Here is a 20,833-nt window from a genome sequence, read left to right as displayed (position 1 = left end):
TACGAAGAAATATTACTGAAATGTACTGAAAAATACATACATAGAGTTTTGACTTTACGTGGCGTGTTCAATGACATAGGTACTTGTATTTTTCGTAATTCGTATTGTACTATACAATTATTATTTCCCTTTTCATTGAATAACAACTAATATACAAAACATCAATCGTCTGATTCATTACGTATACATGTACGTGAACAATTATATTATATATTAGGTGTATTTACATCGTTTTTTCTCCTGCTTTTCTTTCATCTTCAAATTATTGCTATATTACATTTTTACATAATTATCAATATATATATATATATATATATATATATATATATATATGTTACCACAATATTTTCATGTGTGCATCCATACATACGTTTGTATGCATGGCGTATACAACGTGTTTCTATGTAATCTTTCTATGTATACGTATGATAGCTGCACGTGTCACGTGTTACGGTTAACATATGATTCTTGATATTGGATGTCATTATTATTATTATCATTATTATTATTATTACTACTATTATTATGATACACATTTAGAATTGCGCTTTCCTATGCAGTAACCCTAGTCACAGTTTCGACCGGCCTGTTTCCTCATTATTTCAACATATTTACAATAATTATTTACGCGTACGTTGTATTCTATGAATTTATGCTAAATTTCCGATTAGGGGCAACACGTCAAAATCATCACTGACGTTATAATTCATACGAGGCGATGTTACGACTATACGTTAGTTGAAATTAATCATTTATCACCTAATTACTAATTTCTTAAAGCTGCGGTATTTTATCGTACAATATTCATCGATATCTTCAATGTATCACAATTATGCACATAATGTATAATTACAAAGGTGTTTACGGTAATTAATACAAGTATATTCGTTGTAAATCTAATAGAACGAAAAGCAAAATCAAAAACTATACAAAAAAGAAAAAAAAAAACATACTTTTCGTGACTACTTTATATTATATAATACAGGCATACTAATTCTTTTTTTTTTTATTAACTAGATAGGTACGTACATATTTTCGATTTTATTTCTGCGTGTTTCTTCACGTGTGTAAAGCAAAGACATAGGCGACTATACATTTATTATCGTGAAGCTTTCTTCAAATAGTTTTTTGTTTTTCTCGTAAGTATAGCTTATTTTTGCAATACATATTTGACAATATCATCTTCGACACAGCGTTTACATCTGAAGTCGCATTTGCAGGTAGCGAAATTTTTTATTCAGTTGGATCTATCAGACGTACAATCCAGTAACAAAGTTATAAATTCTTTATTTATTTTTATTTTTATTTTTTAATTTCTACCGTTTCTACCCCAAATCGGTTTCACATAATTCAAAAATAATGATACCTAATTTTTTAAGAATTTATCTTAATTCTAACCCGTGCCTCAAAAAGGATGAATTCCGTTGAACCCTTTCAGGGGCAGATCGAATATACCTGACGGATTTAGATGAAATTTGGTAAAGGAGAGTTTCTTGGGTCGCTGATTACGAATCTGAACTCGAAATTACAAAATTCAAAATGTTTGATTCAATATGGCAATGTCAAGTGACTTTTCGGGTCTTGGTTCGCCATATTGGATCCGCTACTTCGAATTTTCAGATTTTGATTTCAGATTCAGAATCAAATTTTATCTAAATTCGTTCCATAGATTTGATGTGCTCCTGAAAGGGTTGCATTGGGAATTCCCCCCCTTTGGGGCACGGGTTAAAGTTGAGATAAAAATTTGAAATAATTAGGAAATTATTTTTGAATTACGTAGAACCGGTAAAAATTCAAAAATTACCTCATCAAGGACCACCTTAATAAGCATACACGTACTTTCGAAGTTAGGTTGGGTCGATTTTTATCAAACGAATATCTCCTTAAAACTGGAGATAAAATGAAAGGGCACGAACTTAATTAATAACAGTTGAGTCATCGATTGTTTCAAATGATTGCATTTACATAATACTGATCCGTTTCTCAATCCGAATTCTTCGCAGTTTAGTAATAATTAAGTGAATGTAGCTTTGGGTGAATTCTACTCATATATTCCCTCCAGTTCTTATTGCCATAAATTTTTTCCATGTTTTTCTGGCGACGATTTGAATTGGATTATACGTCTGATAAATTCTTGAGTTTTCTAAAATACGCCTAAGCACGTTTCAATTCTTGAGAGATTATAATTTTTTTTTAACAACAGTTTGGAAAAATTGCCGTATCGGACCAATCAACAAATCCCAATTTATTCGAGACAATCGCTTGAATTAATGCGATTGCATGAATTGCCGTATACACGTGGTCCTGATGTATAAATCAGTTAGCCACGTGCCAATTTGCTGCTTCCTGCAGTCGTCGTGCGTTATGAGCAAAACTTACAGGTACATAATTCGGGAAAATACCGAATTTCGTATATCGCTGTGTTACACATACGGTAATTCAGTCAGGGGTCTGATTTACGGGGGCAGGATCGCCTCTGGGAATTGAAACGAGAATTTTCCGTACGCGTCATTCGACGCCCGATCGATTCCCGAAGGAATTCGAGGTGGTTAAACCCCCTGGAATAACGTTTTTCCACCTAATTCAGTCGAATTGAAACGGAGCTGCCGTATCGGCAAAAAACTCGGAAACATTCCGCGATTTTTTCTTCGCTGTGCAATTCTTTGCAAGTAGAAGTAATTTTTCGAAAACAATTTTGAGGAAAAATTTACCGAGGTAAAGGAGAATTCATTTTCAGATATTTAGACGAAGATAACGTGACTTTGAAACTAATTACAGCTTTTTAGAATCACCCGTGTGCAAAAATTTGAATCGTAAAAAAAAAAAAAAAAAAAAGATAACAGAAACTCGAAAGATTCATTCGGAATAAATAGCTACGGATATTCGAAAATTCTGCTTTCTTCGATAAGTATTTTCACGAACGAATGCGAGGACTCGATCTTTGAACATACCGTACGTACATCGAAACGACATTCGAATTTGAATCATTTACAAACGAGCTTATCAAAGTCTCGTAAAATAATTTGAGCAACAGCTTATAATCTCGCCGTAAAATGATGATTATATAGTCAGCAGAATTTTACATTCCCTGAGTGTCGGGATATCTTAAAGTATCGTCAAGGGGCAAAGCTGCCTCAATTTAAATCCTGAAATGACGATAATTTAATAGTGATTTGCTCAAGTAGAATCTGGCGCAATTTTTCTTATCGTCACGAGCTGACTATGAATCGTGTAAAATAACGAAACAATTATCGGCTGAATTATTTCATCGAAAAATAAAAATTTCCTCTACGTGAACGAATGCAAAAAAAAAAAAAAAAAAAATAAATAAAAATATCAGTTCCTTTTTCTCGAATCGCGTAATCGCAAAGGGGACGAATCAATGTTCCAATCGCCTACTCGCATTGAAATTTCACACCCGCAATTAATTTTACAATCATACGTCACTGTTATTACGTATGTAATAACGAAGCGATAGAAACTCGTTGCCAGCGAGATTCGGATTCGATTCTTCCACGTGAAATCGTGCTTTTCGAATTTAATCGGTGTTTACGGGAAGACTGCGCAGTTTAGCCGAGATCATCTGCTCCCCAACGATTTCTGATCGGAGCTGCAGAATACCCGGGAACTTCCCGCTAGACAAACTGCGACGGTGTTTTCCAGCAGCTTGCGCAGCAAGGCAACGCGCTTTTAAGCGTGTCCTTAAACGCCTCGCGGAAATCCCGATTGAAATACGCGTATATTACGGGGTTCAAGGCGCTGTTGAAGTAACCGATCCAGAAGAGAACCGAGACCAGGGCGTCAGGACAGTAACACGCGTCTCCGCACAGCGACGTCGTCAGGTACCTGAGAAAGAACAAGAACAACGGTTGAAACATTTTTAAACAAGGGTTGAAATTATACTGTGAAAATCGATTCACTTCGTTAAATCAACGTTTTCCGAACAATCGCTGGAAAAACTTGTCACTTGATACACTGATTTTGAGTGAAATTTTTAGCTCCGGTTACCGCTCATTTACCTTAACTATTTTCATTTTTCACCACAATCGACAAAATATTGTTCTAGGTACAAAATTAAAATCAGTTTTCCAGATTTACTGAATTTTTCTAGTTACTGTAACAAATGAAATTTTTCTCAGTGTACGGTATATACAGGGTGTCCCAATTCAAAAAATGCGTTACGTTTTCAATTGGAAAATGTGCTCTAAATACAAAAGTTGTACGGTTCAGAGGGGGACGTGTGAAGATGTTTTTTTCACGCAGTCCATTTTCATAACTGGTGATGTTGCGGAGAATTGATCAGATTTTTTTTTCTTAAACGGAATCGTACATTTTTCTCTCAACTCAAATAATTTTTACTGAAAAATGTACAACTTTCTCGGAAATATAAAGTGAAAGGTTCGCGAAATGTAAGAAAAAATTAAATTATGCAAGAAAAGGGGAGGTTGAGACATGATGAATAAAATTACTAATATGCGTGCGGAGTAATTCTAAGGGTGATTCTTATTAATCCACCTCCCCGTGTACTGCGGAATCTGATTTTTTCTTGTATCTCGCGAACTATTCACTTTAAAAAAAAAAAAAAAATATGATATAAATCGTAAGGATTTTGTTTTTTGTGGCTGCAGATAAGAAATCAATTTCTATTTTGTATCCAGAACTGATGAGTAATTTTTATCTGTGGCAAAAGAATTAAAACAGTTGAGTACCGTATCACAGCAAACAAAATAAAAAATTTCTCTCGGTCTGTTCAATTCAATCTGTAGAGGGGAAAACGAGAAGAGAAAAGAGAAAAGAAAACTATGCAAAATAGAAAGAAAAATTTTTGAAAATAAAAGAAATCCAGGGAAAAATACCGACTTCTTTTTATTTTATCCAGTTCTTGCTCGTCGAAATGTTTACACTGACTGTTTATTCATTCAGGAATTGAGAGGACGGCAAATGTTTGACATACCTAACGGCGGGCTGAATGAGTTAGTTAGTTTTATTTGTTCCGCGTCTTTCGTTATCCAGATATGTATATACGGCGAATGAAGCGCGTGTTTCAGATAAAATTCAAAGCACAACTGCGTTGCAGGGAATCAATTGTCCTTGAATTGCAATTTGCGATCACTGTATGAGATCGGCGGATCGATTGAAGATAAAAAAAAAAAAAATACCGTCTAAATTTATAAAATATTTGAGTACAAATTATCTCACTTCATTATCTTTGTTGTACCGTTTATTGAACAAAAGCGAGGCATGCAGACTTTGAGTTGTTGAGGTTTGAAGGTGGTGAGGTAGGTAAATTAAGGGGGCTGGAAAATGAAAGCTTTTGTAACGCTTCTGGTTCGTATTTACGTATAGACGAGTGCGCTTCTCTACAGACAAAAAATACGTGTGCGTCTTGTTTAAACACCATGAAAAATTAGTAATTGCGGTTACTGTATGGTCGTTGACTAGATTTTTTCTTCTTTCTCGGTGGAGATAGCAGATGAACAATGCTCGATTTCGTTCATTTTAGGATTTGTTATTCTTTATCGAAATCTAAGCGACACGTATTTTTTTTTTTTTTTTTTGTTTGCGGAGGAACGGCTTAAAGGGGTGAAATCAACCCTAAAAGTTTGGCAATCCCAGTGGTGATTTCGCAGTTTCGCAGTTTCGCATCCTTCCAGTTGAGATATTTGAATGAAACTAATTGGAGGACGATTCTCACGGCGAATAATGAAAAATGCATTTTGTCCGATTACGATGGGGTTAAATGGTGAAAAATCATAGGGGTTGAAAGTTACAAATTGTTTATAACTAAAAAAGTCTTGCTCGTATTTGGATACAATTGATTGAATTTGAAAGAGCAAGAGACAATAGAAGATACGTGTTTTTGCGTTTTTCGAAATAATTTCACGTAGCGGGTAAACTAAACCTGTAAACGTGCGACCAAGTTCCCATTGAATTGATACTATTCTGCTTCAGTTCGTCTTTTTTAATATCATAAAGCTCTTTCTGAGCAACAATTCAGGAGCTTATTCGTTTGGATAATATTCGGTTGTATTAATTACGAAAACCACCCTCCCAAAGAGTATCTCTGGTTAAAACGGGCCACACATTCTCTCCCGGGATTTTGAAACCTCTGGTGTGTTAACGATTTGAAATTCATCGAAGTAGGTCAATGGAAAAAATATTTTTAAGGTCATTACATTGTTTAAAGTCTCACCCGTATCTTAATCCAACATTTACAATCATTGGTTATAATCGTAAATACAGATATCAGGTTTGATTAGAAATTATGTCTAATTTGAGGTTATGTTTGCATAAAATTACCGTATCTTTCATATTTTTCAACATAAATACACAAATTTTTACATATTCTCTCAGCTGACATACCTCGAAGAATTTCAAATTTTTGCATCTACTGTAGATAGACTTTCAAAATCGGGGGAAAACTAAAGCAAGGAGTTGCAACCCACGTATGGGAAATATTTTCCGCCCGTTCGTTGCTGAAAGCGAATGCAGGGCTGCCTGGTTCGTGCTCGGAACAATCCCGCGTCCCGGGAATACAAATTAACCAGACGAGGTAATGCGTACATCTATTTGATACGGGAATTCCCATGGTGAACGTTAATATTGACGCTACCTGAGGCCGGAGACCGTCTCCCCTCATCTCCGTCACTCCCTTATCGCTTATTACGCATTGAGTGCTTCGTTGTTACGCGATAATTCTACCTACCGCTAGTAATTATTATTATCATTTACCGTCTATTATTATTATTATTATTATTATTATTATTTTTTTTTTTTTTTTTTTTTTTTTTTTTTTTTTTTTCAGACATGGAGCATGTTCGGTATTGTGAAATGTTTCATCCGAACAGTGAGATTCTTTTCATATTCATTGAGTTGTTGAATTTTATAAAATTACATCGGCGTACTGTTCATAACGGGTACATTTCCTTTTACAATAGTCAAAAACGAAACACTTTTCGACGATGTTACGTATCAGTGTCGTCCAAAGCTTTCGAGCTACGCGAAACTTGCGTTAATATTTTTAGAATACTATACGGGTGGCGTATAAAAATGCGAATGATCGGAAAGTCGATGAGACGAAATCCCGGAAGTCGGACTAACGATAGTTAAAAATAGATTACGGCGGACAAAATATTGAATTGCGAAAATACCGAATAGTCAAAACGTCGACCTTTCAAATGTCAGACTCGTGCCTTTTTTTTTGAAAATCTACGAGTCCGTATTTATCAATAACGACTCGAAAGGTCAAAGTCCCGAATTCCGCTAAATACAGAATGGCTAAAATGCCAAAAAGTTGGATGACGTCAAATTAATTGTCGACAAATAGTTTTTTCGGTTCTGCGGCTGTACAAAGTATCAGCCACTCTCAATTTTTTATTTCGGAACTTTGGTTTTTTTATATTTCCGCATTCCGTGCCTTGCTCATTCGTGATGCCGACTGTTCTTAAAATACTTTATCGGATAAGAGAGCGTTTGGTTAAATGAACTTTTGGGATTCGTATCTTCAAAAATTTCGGGCTTTCGACCAGATTTCGAAAAGGCGTGAATTTTGTTTTAAGCGAAGAGAAATTTGTCATTATCGTTCTCGAAGTATCATTGTATCAATGTAGAGTACATCAAAGTATAATGTATGAAAAACGTGCAATTTCAAAATAAAAAAAATCCTTGACCGAGGAACGCGACCAACATTTCTTTCTTTCTTATGCCAACCCAGTTCAGTTTCATTTTACGGACCGGAGTTCGGTGCGACGATCCTTTAGAAATACACCTTTTCAACGTCGTCCGAGTACAGTAGGGTGGTCATATACGTATAATGCTTGTGGAAAACTGTAATCAACGGCAACCGCACGGGGGCTCAAAGACCCGAGAATCCACCGTGAACCGAGAATGAGTGAGTGAGTGTACCGACGGTTATAGCTGTCTGCACGAACCAGCGGTGTCGCATCAACGACGGAACGTTTCATTAGTTTGTCAAGCCGCATGGTATTATAAGTATGAGCTGCAGCTACGCGTCCGTCTAGAATTTACTGGATTTAATCAAGGTTTCATGCTTCTGGACGTGGTGGGTTCTCTCGTTTCAACGCATCGTTACATTAACGGCGATTATTTGCCGGTCGAAACCGCTTGATGCTGAATGAATTCATTCCCAAACCGTTTACGGCCCTGGTCTCGAAAAATGTTACGATATGCATTCTTGGATAATATTATTACGTCAACGGAGGGTGGAAGAAAATAATTCGAAAATCGAATAACCGCAGAAAATATGTACTCTTGGGGACAATGAATCTGAGACGGCTGATTTTTTACGTTAGACAGTTGTGTTGGCAACACGGAGAAACCTACAGCGCCCACAGTCGGCTGAGCGCGAAACCAAATCAATCTCAATAAACGTAACATAACCCATGACCGTCGAATCTAACCTTGTAATACCGTGCGGATAATCACTTGTTCGATTGGCACGTAATCTAATTTTAGCTCTAATAAAATAATCAATCCTTAGAATACCGCGGGGATAAAGACTTGGTGGTTTTACACGTCAACAAGTATTCTAAGGTTAGATTCGACGGTCATGAGTTATGTTACGTTTATTGAGATTGAGTTAGTTCCGCGCTTGGCCGACTGTGGCGCTGTAGGTTTCCCTGTGTTGCCAACATAACTGTCTAGTGTAAAAAAATCAGCCGTCACAGATTTATTGTCCCCAAGTGTACATCGAACGGTGTATTCTTCACTCGAAAAACGTGACTGCAGTTTATTCACACCTTTTTACTCTCAGACAAAATACACCTTGTACGGTAGTTTGGTTCTCGGATAGGCTCGAGGTTCCGCTGATTCCGTCTGTGACAATTGTATGATTGATCGAGTTATCGCTCACCATAGAAAAAATGGCAGCCAACAGAGGAGAAAGGCACCCATGATGATGCCGAGTGTTCTGGCAGCCTTGTGTTCGGCTCTCCAGCTTTTGGTCTGCTGTCGTATCGTAGTTCCTGAAACAGTCCAAGTTGAGAATAATTGTGAATAAGGGGCTTGGAGGTAAATGATTGTTCGTATTAATTTCAATCGCGTACGTATCGCAACAATCATGATCGTTAATTAATGACAATCGACTAATATTCGCGTCTTTGTAAATTAACCGAAGAGAATCCCATCGATTTCTTTCGGTAACATCGGGCTGTACAACGGAATAAAGGGTAGCCAACCTAAATCTGCTTTACTGCATCGAGACACGCAACCTTTCAACCATTACACGATATAACCTTCCATGTCGTATTATTTTAACAATGCCAAAAATAACTATGCCGAAAGGGATCAAGTTTTGACGTTCCATACCGCTTGTTTCGGAGCACCAATCCAATGTGATTGGATGTCCAAAGTCTTATTCTTATTCGATCAATTAATCGTCAGGTATCAGACAAACCCTGAAACGTGTTTCAATTTCTCTTCTCGGAATCCGAGAGCTTTTTAAACTACGATCTAAAATCGTAACTCAATTGATATATCGACGAGACGTGAACACGGAATCTTTCACGTTTCTTTTTTTACTCCTTGGCCAAGTCAATACCAGAACGAAACCTTTTTCATATCGAGTGCAAAGAGTAATTCGCAGCTTTTCCACTCGCGCACATCGCATTATGTGCTGTTCTATCTTTAATGCACATGTGTCTTCTCCTCTTGAACCCGAGCGGCTTTTCTACTCAACGTCAAACCGGATGTGGGTCAGGCAGACATCGAGTTCTCCATTTCATTTTCTACTATTTTCATGGTCCGAGAGAAAGAGCGGTGTTGTTCTTGCACGTTCCACGACCGAGTAGAAAAACAGAAAAAATTTTGTCTCTTAATAAGTAAAACATGTCACACGAGACGTATTCGTATAATGATTTTCGTAACTATGTCCGGCATCACTTTTTAATGGTGATGCGTTATTTTACATGGTCTAACAGGCACTCGGTGTACGAAACGAAGCGAATGAAAACAATCATCTCAAAACACACTCACACAAGTCTGATGAGTCTTTGACTGACAAATTTTGCCGAGATTTTTTTCGAATTTACCAGTTTATCAAATTTATATCTTTTTGCCGAGATTCCCATCCGAGACGTGGAATGATCGTGTGACATTTACTTTTAGATTCAAGGAAATCAAACTCCATGAAATTTCAGTAACCATGATCACGTATTAAATCGTTGATTCGATAGTAATTTAGGGATATTTTGTAATTTGATTTTAATTTTCCATGGGGTTCAAGGTAGCATGCAACGACGTAACTATCGAACGAAAATTGTCAGTATTATCGCAACTTTCGAATGAATTTGAAGTTGCCGTTTTTGGGAAATATGATAATATTTTCGGCTTTACTGCGATTTAAGGTTATATAGTCGCTTTTCTTTTCTAAAATTGCATCGTTGCACAAGCGTCGTAAATTCATTAACCCAGCAATTTTCACTTACTAACAAAATCCAATCGCTAAGAATAAGAACTACGCGAATCGTTGTTGCGTTCAATTTTCTACCCCTTGATTGCGACTTTTTTGTCTTCCACCCTTTGTGGTCCTTCCGCATATTTTAACTCCCTCCACCGAGAAGCTAATAACGTGCAGTTTTCTCCTCTGTAACCGGGCTCGTTTGATGAAACCCGTTTGCAAGTTGTTAGACGTGGCGCCAACGTTGCGGTTCGTAAGTTGAGAGGGTAGGAAGACCCTCCGGTACCGAGGAAGGAAGGCGAGGTAAATATCGATTCGTGCAATTTAGCACATGGTCTGGTAACGATTGCTTCAAGGGCTAATTGATCTTCTCTCCCGACAACAGCGAGTGTCTAACCCTCGACGATTTTCACATCCTTCTACATCAGGCCGACTAAGCTCCTCGACTTGCATAATTAAGAACTTGAGAGGCCGCACTAGACTCGAAGCCGCTGGTAATCTGTTTTGCAAAATTCAGGCTCACCTGCAGCTAAGCAATCTCGATCGTTAAACCGTTTCTTATATAGCGTGTGAAATAGTAAATTGTGCAACAAAGAGGAAAACTCGGTATTTTCGGGTCGAGCGTAAGTTTTCAATTTTAGTCGTTGGTGAGCCTAACGCGAATACTGCAAATACGCGAGACGAAAAGACGGCTGCCTCCTTTTTTTCACTAAGCAAGAAAATTGAGGTTAAGGTCGCGTAATGTCAGATTTGATAGCGACAGCGCATGCGCGAAGTACTGAAAAAAAAAAAACACTTTTAACTCCTAGAAGTTAACCCTTTCATGCATACATTTATCCTTGTCCACGATCTACCCGAAATTTTGCAGGCATGGGATTTTGGACCGCTGATTACGAATCTAAACTCGAAATTCAGAAATTTAAAACGGGGGATCCAATATGGTGGATGGAAATTCAAAAAGTTATTTGATTTTGATAAAATTGTGCGTTGCATGATTTTTGGAATCACTGATTACGAAACTAAATTCTAAATTTAAATTCCAAAATGGCGGGTCCAATATGGCGGACGGAAAGTCAAAAAGTTATTTGATGTTGATAAAACTTTACGTCACCTGGTATTTGGGATCACTGATTCCGAATCTGAGCTTGAAATTACAAAATTGAATATGGTGGGTATATCATAGCGGACAAACAAAAAGTAACGTGAAAAATTTTGAAAAAAATTCTGTACATCTTTTTTATGTTTATTTAGTTTGTAAGAAAATTGGCATTCTGATTTTTACGGTAGATTAGTAGAAAATGCTTTTTTTTTTTGTAGAAGAGTACGAATTTCGACCAATTGTTTACATGCGCTATTTTTGCAATAAATAAATGAGTAAGTTTTATTTTAATTTGGAGTTAGAAATATTTCAGTGACTAGTGAATAGTTCACTGAGCATCCCAGCGGGAATTGAAGTATTAAAAGTAGTCTTTTCATATACGGAAAAGAGGCATGAAAAAACGTTTAAAACATGCTCGCGTTATGTAAAGTAATTTCTCGCTTTGTTACTTCGCGGACATTGAAAATTATTTTGAATCACACCGATTAACTACCGATCGATTCCTTTCGTCGTTTTTAACTGCTCACTGATAGAAAAAAGTACAAAGTAATTTGTACACCTGATATTTCACATCGGGAAAATTTATTGTACGACAGGCATGCGACTGAATAATACTAACGCTGATTTGTATCGTAACGACGACTGTCTCATTCAACCGTAGAATTGATCGAATCGCGTTTCAATGGCGTTATTAATCCACGGAAAATGGAAAACTTATCAGGCTACATTGTTCTGCCTGATCATTCGTTTATGGTTCTCTTCACCATGTATCCTCAAGTTATCCAATGAAATTACAGAAAAGATAAATGATTCTTCTGAATTGCGTAGAATTGATCAAGATTTTTTTGAGTATATTGTCAGCATTCAAATGGTGCGAAAGCTTTCGATTCATGTGGGCTTATGAAATTCTTGATTCACATTCTGCACTGGCAACGAATATATAATGCGTGTCTCCACTTATCGGCAAGGAAAAGAAACTTGTTTAAGAAATATTTTTTTCTTCATTTTGAAGTATATTTTACCGTATTACGCAAAATTTAATTGTCTTTTACGGTTTTTGGCTGTTCTATTATTAACCTTGCAGTTGAAGTTACGAACAATTAAAACTGTGCGATCAAATTTCACGAAATTAAACTCAAGATTCCAGTAATTTTCGAGGAAATTAACTTGCTTCGGTCTCGTAGGGAGGAAATTAAGTGAGTTTCAAAATGTTGATTCCACGGAAGTATATTTTCTTCCCTGTTGTTTTAGTACCGTGGATTTTGAATTTAAAATGAACGCAAAATCGATTTCAACTAAAATTTATCCACTCTTTCGATTCCCGCACTTGAATATTCACTTTCTGAATTTGATCTGCTTTCTCAAATCCTACGATTTGCTAGATGAATTTCAATTTCTCAACGATCACAAAAATCCTTTGAAGCTAACTTACACATCGAACAAAAGCGAAGAGTGTTTCAAATTATACACCGCAAACTTGAAACTACAGATTTTGATTATTCAGTTTAAATTCTTTGAAGGTGCAATCGAAAACAGTAGAAATATCGACGATCATATATTTCATTGGATTCATTCTATTATAAACATTTACATTGAACAAAAAATGTCTCGAATAAAGCTCGAACGAAATCTTCAGTCTCAGAAATAATTTTGTAAAATGAAATAAGATTTTCAGTTGGTAAAATTACAATTTCTACCCCATGGTAGTGATTAAAAATTACTGAACAAATTGTTAACGAAAAATTTCTCAAGTTAGAAATTGAAAAATTTTTTAAATATCGTAGCTTGTTGATGCAGCACGTTTTTTGTTTCATGAATATGCGAAATGGAAGGCTTTTCAGTTTTTCAGTTTAACATGCTCAGGCTAACTATAATTCTCATTATCCGATCAAATCTTAACTCGGGCTGCTCCCGATTTTACATCATAATATTTGTTAAACCTAAGCGATGAAAAAAATTGAGGGAAATAAAATGCCCAGACTCGACATCCGCCCTCCTCCCCCTTTATACTTATGGTCTTACCTTCTTTCTCCTCGCTTCTTCACACTTTATTTCCCTCGAATAGGTCGTGTAAATTTTGATGAAAAAGAAAGCGGCTTTATCGCGGTCCATTTCGCTTTCTCTTACCATCGTCCGTTTGAAAGAAGGGATTAATCTCTTGACGAGATCGGCACTGGGAAAAAAACGACCGCTGCAAAAGAAACCGATCTCTGATGTTTTCCTTGCAAATTATTACTTGAGAGTTTTCATTCATTTAACATAAAATAGAAAGCAGATTTTGAATTCGTTTAAGACTCCCTTCTAACTTCAAACTTTTCATAAATATGCGGTATTTCATGAAACAAATTTGAAAAGCTGATTTGTTTCTATTTCGTTTCGTTCGTAAAAAAAATTGTCTGCCAAATTTTTCAACGTAGTCGAATAATCAAAATTGCCTTTAGCTGTTATTCGTAAGCTCATCGTATGTCGAAATGCAAGCTTTCGGGGTTCCTGAAATAAATTTCGAATAACGCAATCATGGCGTTAATTTTTCCTGTGATTAGGTAACATTTCTTCGATTGAATTAAACTCAATAAAATGGTCAAAGCTGTGAAATCTTTATCTTACGACGTTTTGTTTGTTTGTTTTTATAATTTATTTATTTTTCTCTTATCTCCGCTGCATTGTTACGCACTTCATTATTATTACGATTGAGAATAAAAACCTTTGATTCGAAGTGCTTGAGATTTCCCCAAATTCACTTGATGACGAGCTGGTACGATTTGAATTTTCGGTGGATCAGGGTTCTAATCATGCGAGAATTAGAAAAGTTTCGCCGACGCAGACGAAGTGAGCCTGATTTGGTTAGAATCTCGAATAGATCCGAGTATTATATACGCAGACGAACGAGCGGAGGATTGAAAATAATACGTAATATATATACCTGTGCCGAAAATAAACTTTTGACGTCAGAGTTTTCCGATATCAAATATCAACCCCGGTAAAAATAGAGAGGAAGGGTGAAACAGCTGCAACCCCTCGGTTCACCGCAGGAAATTAACTATATATGTGTGTTTGCATAATAAAGAGATTCACCGACAAACGAAATCACTTGTGCAGACATGTTGCGAAATATATGTATGTAATAATCGTACATTGTATAAATACACGTGTGTTGTTGTTTTTTGTTTTTTCTATCACGCGAAAAAGTGACAGCTGTTGAAACAATCACGACTTCAATTAATTCTTCTCTTTATATCAAAATTACAATTGAGAACAGGAAAGATAACCAAAGCAAATCGAAAAAACAAGTTCAGTTTTTTAATGACCCTGGGAAAATTGTATATTTGGAATATTTTTTTTTTTTTTTTCAAACGCTTTTTGGCAGAAAAAAATTGCAATATTCTGACAGGACTTGCTCGCGAATCTTGAAGAAATAGGTTTCGGTGAAAAATTATATTCACGGTTTGTTTTACAAGGATAGTCTTTGGACAATCTGTACGGAAAATTGTCTATTCTACACACGTTCCTTTTGCTTCAACTTTTTTACATAGGCGTAATATTTTCATTTTTATTCTAAGGCCCAGAAATAATGTATTTGCACGTACACATGGTATACGTATATAATCGTAAATATATATATATATGTTACTTATTCCCGCAGTACGCTACCGAATAATTTAACACTCATACTCGAGTATTCCATTTCACTGTGGTGAAAGTTTAAACACATTCGCAATATAAAACGGCGAGACTCATTTTCACCTGTCTTTCTTTCTATTTCTCCCTGGCTTATTCGTGATTTTTTTTTTTTTTTTCTTTCTGTTTATTTATTTATTTATTTATTTATTTATTTATTTTTTTTTTGCTCATCTTCCTACTCGTTTTAATCCCGTTTCGTTCTGCTTCTCGAACGGAGGTGAAACACGAAAATTATTTTTCTCTTATTCCGGGAACTTAACTGGCTAAATATAGAAAATACCGTTTCTTTCAATATTCTGTGAATAGAAAAATGTTTGATATATTATGATACTTTGAATGAACTTTGGGCGAGGAATCCGTGTTCTATTTTTATTCATACGCGCAATAAAATTTTCTCCATCGATCCTTTTCATGTCGGTTCGTTTGTTATCCGTGACATTTTCTCGGGGCATCGAATACGTTCGAAGAAGCCAAAGTCCTCGGGTCTGATGCCCGAGTATCTTAGCCGCCATCTGTTAACGTCAAAGGCAGTCACCCCCGAAGCAGTCACTCGACAGATCGGACACAATGGGGTGATACGCGAGTGAGTTCAGAGTTGGGTCGGACTGATTCGGGATGAATACAGGCAGGGGGAAAGGTGGGATCTCGAGATTTTCTCAAACCACGCTGTCCGGTATCGCGCAAAGCTTGTACAAAAGCTCTAACGATCAAAATGACGGAAATTTGGAAGTCAAATGAAAAACCGTAGATAAAAATTTATTAATAAAATCAGGATGAACTATCCAAAATGTTGTGAAAATTCATGAATTTTACTTTCGTGAATTATTCCAATAGCTTCAATGTAAGCTATAAACTTCTCCGGAAGGATGTTCTATTGATTCCGGAATCACTGAAGAACCACCTTGTATGAGGCTGTAAGCCTAAAGTTTTCTCCAAATATTCTCCGAACAGCTGGTTCAGAAATTGTTCGACGTTCGTTTTGAGGGTGAAAATAAGGATGAAAATACTGAGATACCGTGAGACCGAAATTGCGCAAACCTCGCATCTGACGAATTGAATCCTGGTGACATTGGTCCCAAGAGAAGACAATATAATCCGGGACGCGGTGAATGATGGAAGTTGAAATGAACAAGACTCGTCCATTTGCCGGCGGGCCATAAACTCTGATAAAACACAGACCGCTATTCGTGTCGAGTGATGATCCCTTAAAACGACCAGGTTTCGCCAAGAAACCCAGCGGCTTTTTTTCATTTATACATTTTTCTCACGGGTGCTGGCGAAAATTAATTTAATCTTGGTAAGAAGTTGATCTTCGAATGTGTGTTTGTGTATGTGTACGACATGTATATATACACATATACATATGTATGTATATTTTATGCATAAAAAGTAACGGAAAAGGGGAGAATTATGAAACATTATGTACATAAATACAACACAGGTCGCAAGATCAGAAATGTGAAAAAGAGAATAAATGAGATAAAGAAATGCTTGGTATTGCAAAGACCGTGAAATTTACGCCCCTCTGATGCGATAATAATTCGTAAAGCCAGACAGTTGAATAAACCACGTTGCGATTTAAAGATATACGCTGAATGTTTCTGAAATTGTGTCGGTAACGGAATCTGCGCAATTAGATACAGAGTGCCGGTACTGGTTACAGATCCCGTTACCGACGCTTCACTCACAATTAGCCAAGTTACAAACCGATTTTCCAGAATATTTTGGCGAAGTGTCGGTAACGGAATCTGTAACCGGTACCTGCACTACATATCTACTTGCGCATGGAATTGAAGAGACGTTGAGTACCTTTTGCTGGTGTGAGTGAAGGTGAGGTGAACATAAAAATACCCTCTATTCGAGAAGCAAGGGGCGGCGCGTCGTGTGTCTGTAAAATTCAGCGACGCACTTGGGAAATGGATGAATAGAGATGCGAATGTGAGTGTGCCGGCATGTTATACTTAGGAGGAATAACAATCCAGCAACAAAGTTCTTGACTCCAACTTTAAGGTCGCCTCGCACCCTTTTCCTCACCCCACCGCGAAACTCTTAGCATCCGCGAGCATTTTATGCGGCGTTTTCATGCATAAGGAATCAAGGGAAGTTATACGTATATTATGTGGAGAAATTCTTTGCAAGGATTCGGAGATTGCTTTTAGAAAAAAAATGAAAGGGTGTATATTGTGTTGAAAATCGAAAGAATATCGATATTCAGATAAGAAAATATTGTTCGAAACGAAAAAGCGGAAATCGGTTGCAGTTGTAAAAACGTATAAAAGACGTTCTTGGTCAGCTTGCAAAGTTTTTCCAATATCAGAGTAGAGTATTTCAAATTCGTATGCTGACGGTATCGGGAAAAGAAATTCTAAAACTTTGCTTTGTTCAATTTATTGTAATTTATCGTTAAAAATTACAATACATTCGATATTTATTTTTTCTTTGTTCATATTAAATTTTGTTCTCTCAATGACGTTGATATTTATCGAATTGCTAAATCCAATCGGTTTTCTTTTTTCATACTTCGTATAGGGAAGTCTTTTCTTTGCTGTCACGATTTTTAATATTTGTAATTTTGATTCCAAATTGTCAGTCTTTGCAAGCGGAATTCTTGTTACACCGCATTACAGTTTGTAGCAAGTTTGATGTACAAGTTCCTCGAGGGTATAATAATTTGCAATGCAGATATATTGCATATTTTCTGTTCCAATAAATAACCATGAATCTCAATATTCATGATATGCAGGTCTGTGCAAAACCTTCTCCCGTAAAAGATGCAGATTTTCAAACCCCTCGGTTTCGGTGTCCACAAGACTTACGGGTATTTGAAAACAGCGTATCTCGCTGCCTGTTCTACCTGTATATATAACCATATGGACACGACCTTTAAATTGCAAGCTGAAAGCTGGTTGTAAATGAGAAAAAAACAAATGCTCGCTTCGTTCAAGCTTCAAAAAAGCCATTTTCCATTGAGAATAGGAATAAAACAAAATATTCCATGTGACTGATCCTAACATGAAATATTTTACAGACAAAGTCACTCTTTTTGAATGTACGGATATTTTTCTCGAAAAAAAAAACGAGGAGTAAAAAAATTTCATGGTTTTGGATCTTATCGCGCGCTTATGATAAAGAATTATTTTTCAGCACGACGATTATCTGTAGGTACTTTTCTCTGAAGATACGTAACCAATTTTGCTGTTTTTTTTTTTTTTTTCCCCCATTTTCGCACTTTCGGAACTTTGATGTCTCGTCGATGTTTCATTTCTGCAATTTAATTTTCGGCAGAAAAATAATTCGGAATCTCGCGCTGCCGGATCTTTTAAAACGAGCTGCTCTGGGGGCAGAAGTGGGGGACGTGAATGAGGCCGCGTTAGCTCATTGTGCGAGGCTGGCCTGTAATAATATCCGGCTTCGTTGGCCCCGGGTTGCGGTAGGACAGGCAAGACCGGGTCAGTGAACCGTGGCTGCTGCAGCCTAGCCAGGAGCAACCAGCTCCACCGGGAAACCCGGGAGAAGTCGTTCGATATCTCGAAACGAGAGTAGATGTACGAGAAACGGGAACCGGGAACACCGGAACACGGGAACACGGGAAGGAGGAGAAGAGAGGAGTCGCAACCCCCGGGATTCGCCGCCACCCCCAAACCTCCCGCCTAACCCAACCCGCCTCTTTGCCCAGAATTCTTATTCTCAAAAATTTATGCCGCCTCTCAGGAATTTTGGTATACATCTGTGTTGGGTGAGCCAAAAAGAGAAAGAGAAAGAAAAAGAAAAGAAAACTAAACTATCGAATCTACGGTCTTGAAAGGAGCTATTTGCTGAGAAAAAAATTCTCCCGTAGCTCAATTTTAAAAGATTTCGCTGGCCATTTGAAATTTCCTATTTGAATAACCCACGAGAACATATTTTTTTTTTTTTTTTTTTCGCCAAGAATTCTGTAAACGTTAAACAGTTTGTATTAAAAAAAATTTACACGCTTATTCTTGCAGGGTATTAAATTTTTTGAACAAAAAACGGGCTGTGAAAGTTTGTGGAACATCTTTAAACATTGAAGACAAAATGCAATCGGGTTTAAAAAGGAAATTCACATGGTATTACGTCGGGGTGAAGAATATACAGTGTATGGAATATGAAACATATTGCTGAGACTAAAAGAATTTTTCACATTCTTTACGATAATGCGATATTAATTTTTGAGAAAGATCAAAGAGATACCGAGAAAAAATTGATCGTTGTAACGAAATTGGTATTTGACGTAGATAAAAAATTGTATAAAATGATATATCGATTTTATCAGTTTTTAAATTATACTCATATATTCATGTTGATACTTATAAAACTTATTTCAAGTCAGCAGGCTTACATTTTTTTCCAGAAAATATTCCACATGTTTTATTTTCAACGAATAACCGAAGGGATTGGTCAAAGTTGTCGATAGCATTGTCACTTGTATTTTCTTTACGCTGTAAATCATTTGCGAAGAAACATAAATTTTTATTCTTGCTTCAAGTTTTCTCAATTCTAATTCTTTTTCTTGATAGATATATGTTCGATATTTCACAAGAATAATTCACCATTTCTCACGTGACATGTATATAACATATAGTTTCTAAAGTTTGATTGGAATTTCAAGGTATAGAAATATCGCTCTAGGAAACTTTGTCCCTATAAATATCAAAGTAGAATATTGCAAATTTTCATTTCCAATTACTTGCGAGACACTCTATACGCATAATTGATAAATTGCAACTACTAGCCCTTGTTTCATGTCCCGGAATTTACACAAACCATATTTTTCGATGAATCGAATTAAAAATCGTTAATTTTCAAACGCTGTTAATGTAAAAAATAGACAAATATAACGTCAATCGATCGACTTTCTTCCATCAACTATAATACGCGGAACTTGGATTCGTGGTTATCGATCGGCTTTGCAAGCCGTTTATTCAACGGACGCGAGTATATCCCAAGGGATCTAAATCTTCCGATATATATTCCGAACTAGTAACGGAAAGTATAGTTAGCGCAGAAAATCTTGTCGAAAACTTTCTATCGCTCCATGTGCCATTCATAAATCATCTATGATAAATTACGCTCTCTCGACAAATTTTTCGCAAAATTATCCAAAATTCAAATCTCACAAAATCGAATCTCTTCGAGTCACGTATAATATTGTGAAACATTACAGGCACGTATGTTTATTTATTTTTTTCACATCACTTTCCGCAAAGTCTTGGAATAAATTTTAAGTTATCAAATACCATCATAATTCTCAGATAAATATTTGTACCTATTTCCGTTACGTTCAAGATTTGTTCAATTACAAAAATATTCGATATCAAACCGAATCAAGATGAACCGAAGCGAACCATTTAATTACTCTTAAATTTCTCAGAAGTCAAAAATGACGAGTCTCGTGAACAAAATCTACAATTTCAACGCGTTTGTACAATTAATTTTCAAAAAATGGACTCACTCTTTATTATAGTATAAGGTACTTCGATTTTTTTTTGTTTTATTTTTATTTTTTATTCTCTCTTATTAATTGAAAAGGTCGTCTCCGCATCCAATTTCGGAATTGCAGTCACGTCACTGAGTGTATCAGGTACAGGAAGGCAAATATGGACGACCTGCGTTTA

General features: G+C 36.4%; 1 protein-coding gene across 4 annotated transcripts in view; it reads right to left on the bottom strand.

Moving 5' to 3' along the window:
• Positions 1-295: 295 nt before the first annotated feature.
• The window catches only part of LOC107227251 (octopamine receptor beta-3R), an 87,791-nt gene continuing 67,253 nt past the window's right edge, over positions 296-20,833 (bottom strand). For all 4 annotated transcript variants that reach the window (XM_046733553.1, XM_015668346.2, XM_046733554.1 and 1 more), the window contains 2 exons: positions 8,873-8,984; positions 296-3,846 (listed from right to left, as the gene is read on the bottom strand). In XM_046733553.1, coding sequence (XP_046589509.1) covers positions 3,636-3,846; positions 8,873-8,984 — 323 coding nt within the window. In that variant the 3' untranslated portion in view covers positions 296-3,635. The remainder of the gene's footprint in view (positions 3,847-8,872; positions 8,985-20,833) is intronic.

The sequence above is a fragment of the Neodiprion lecontei genome, chromosome 3 (genome assembly GCF_021901455.1).
Source record: "Neodiprion lecontei isolate iyNeoLeco1 chromosome 3, iyNeoLeco1.1, whole genome shotgun sequence".
NCBI lineage: Eukaryota > Metazoa > Arthropoda > Insecta > Hymenoptera > Diprionidae > Neodiprion > Neodiprion lecontei.
This window is presented reverse-complemented; position numbering and strand designations above follow the sequence as displayed.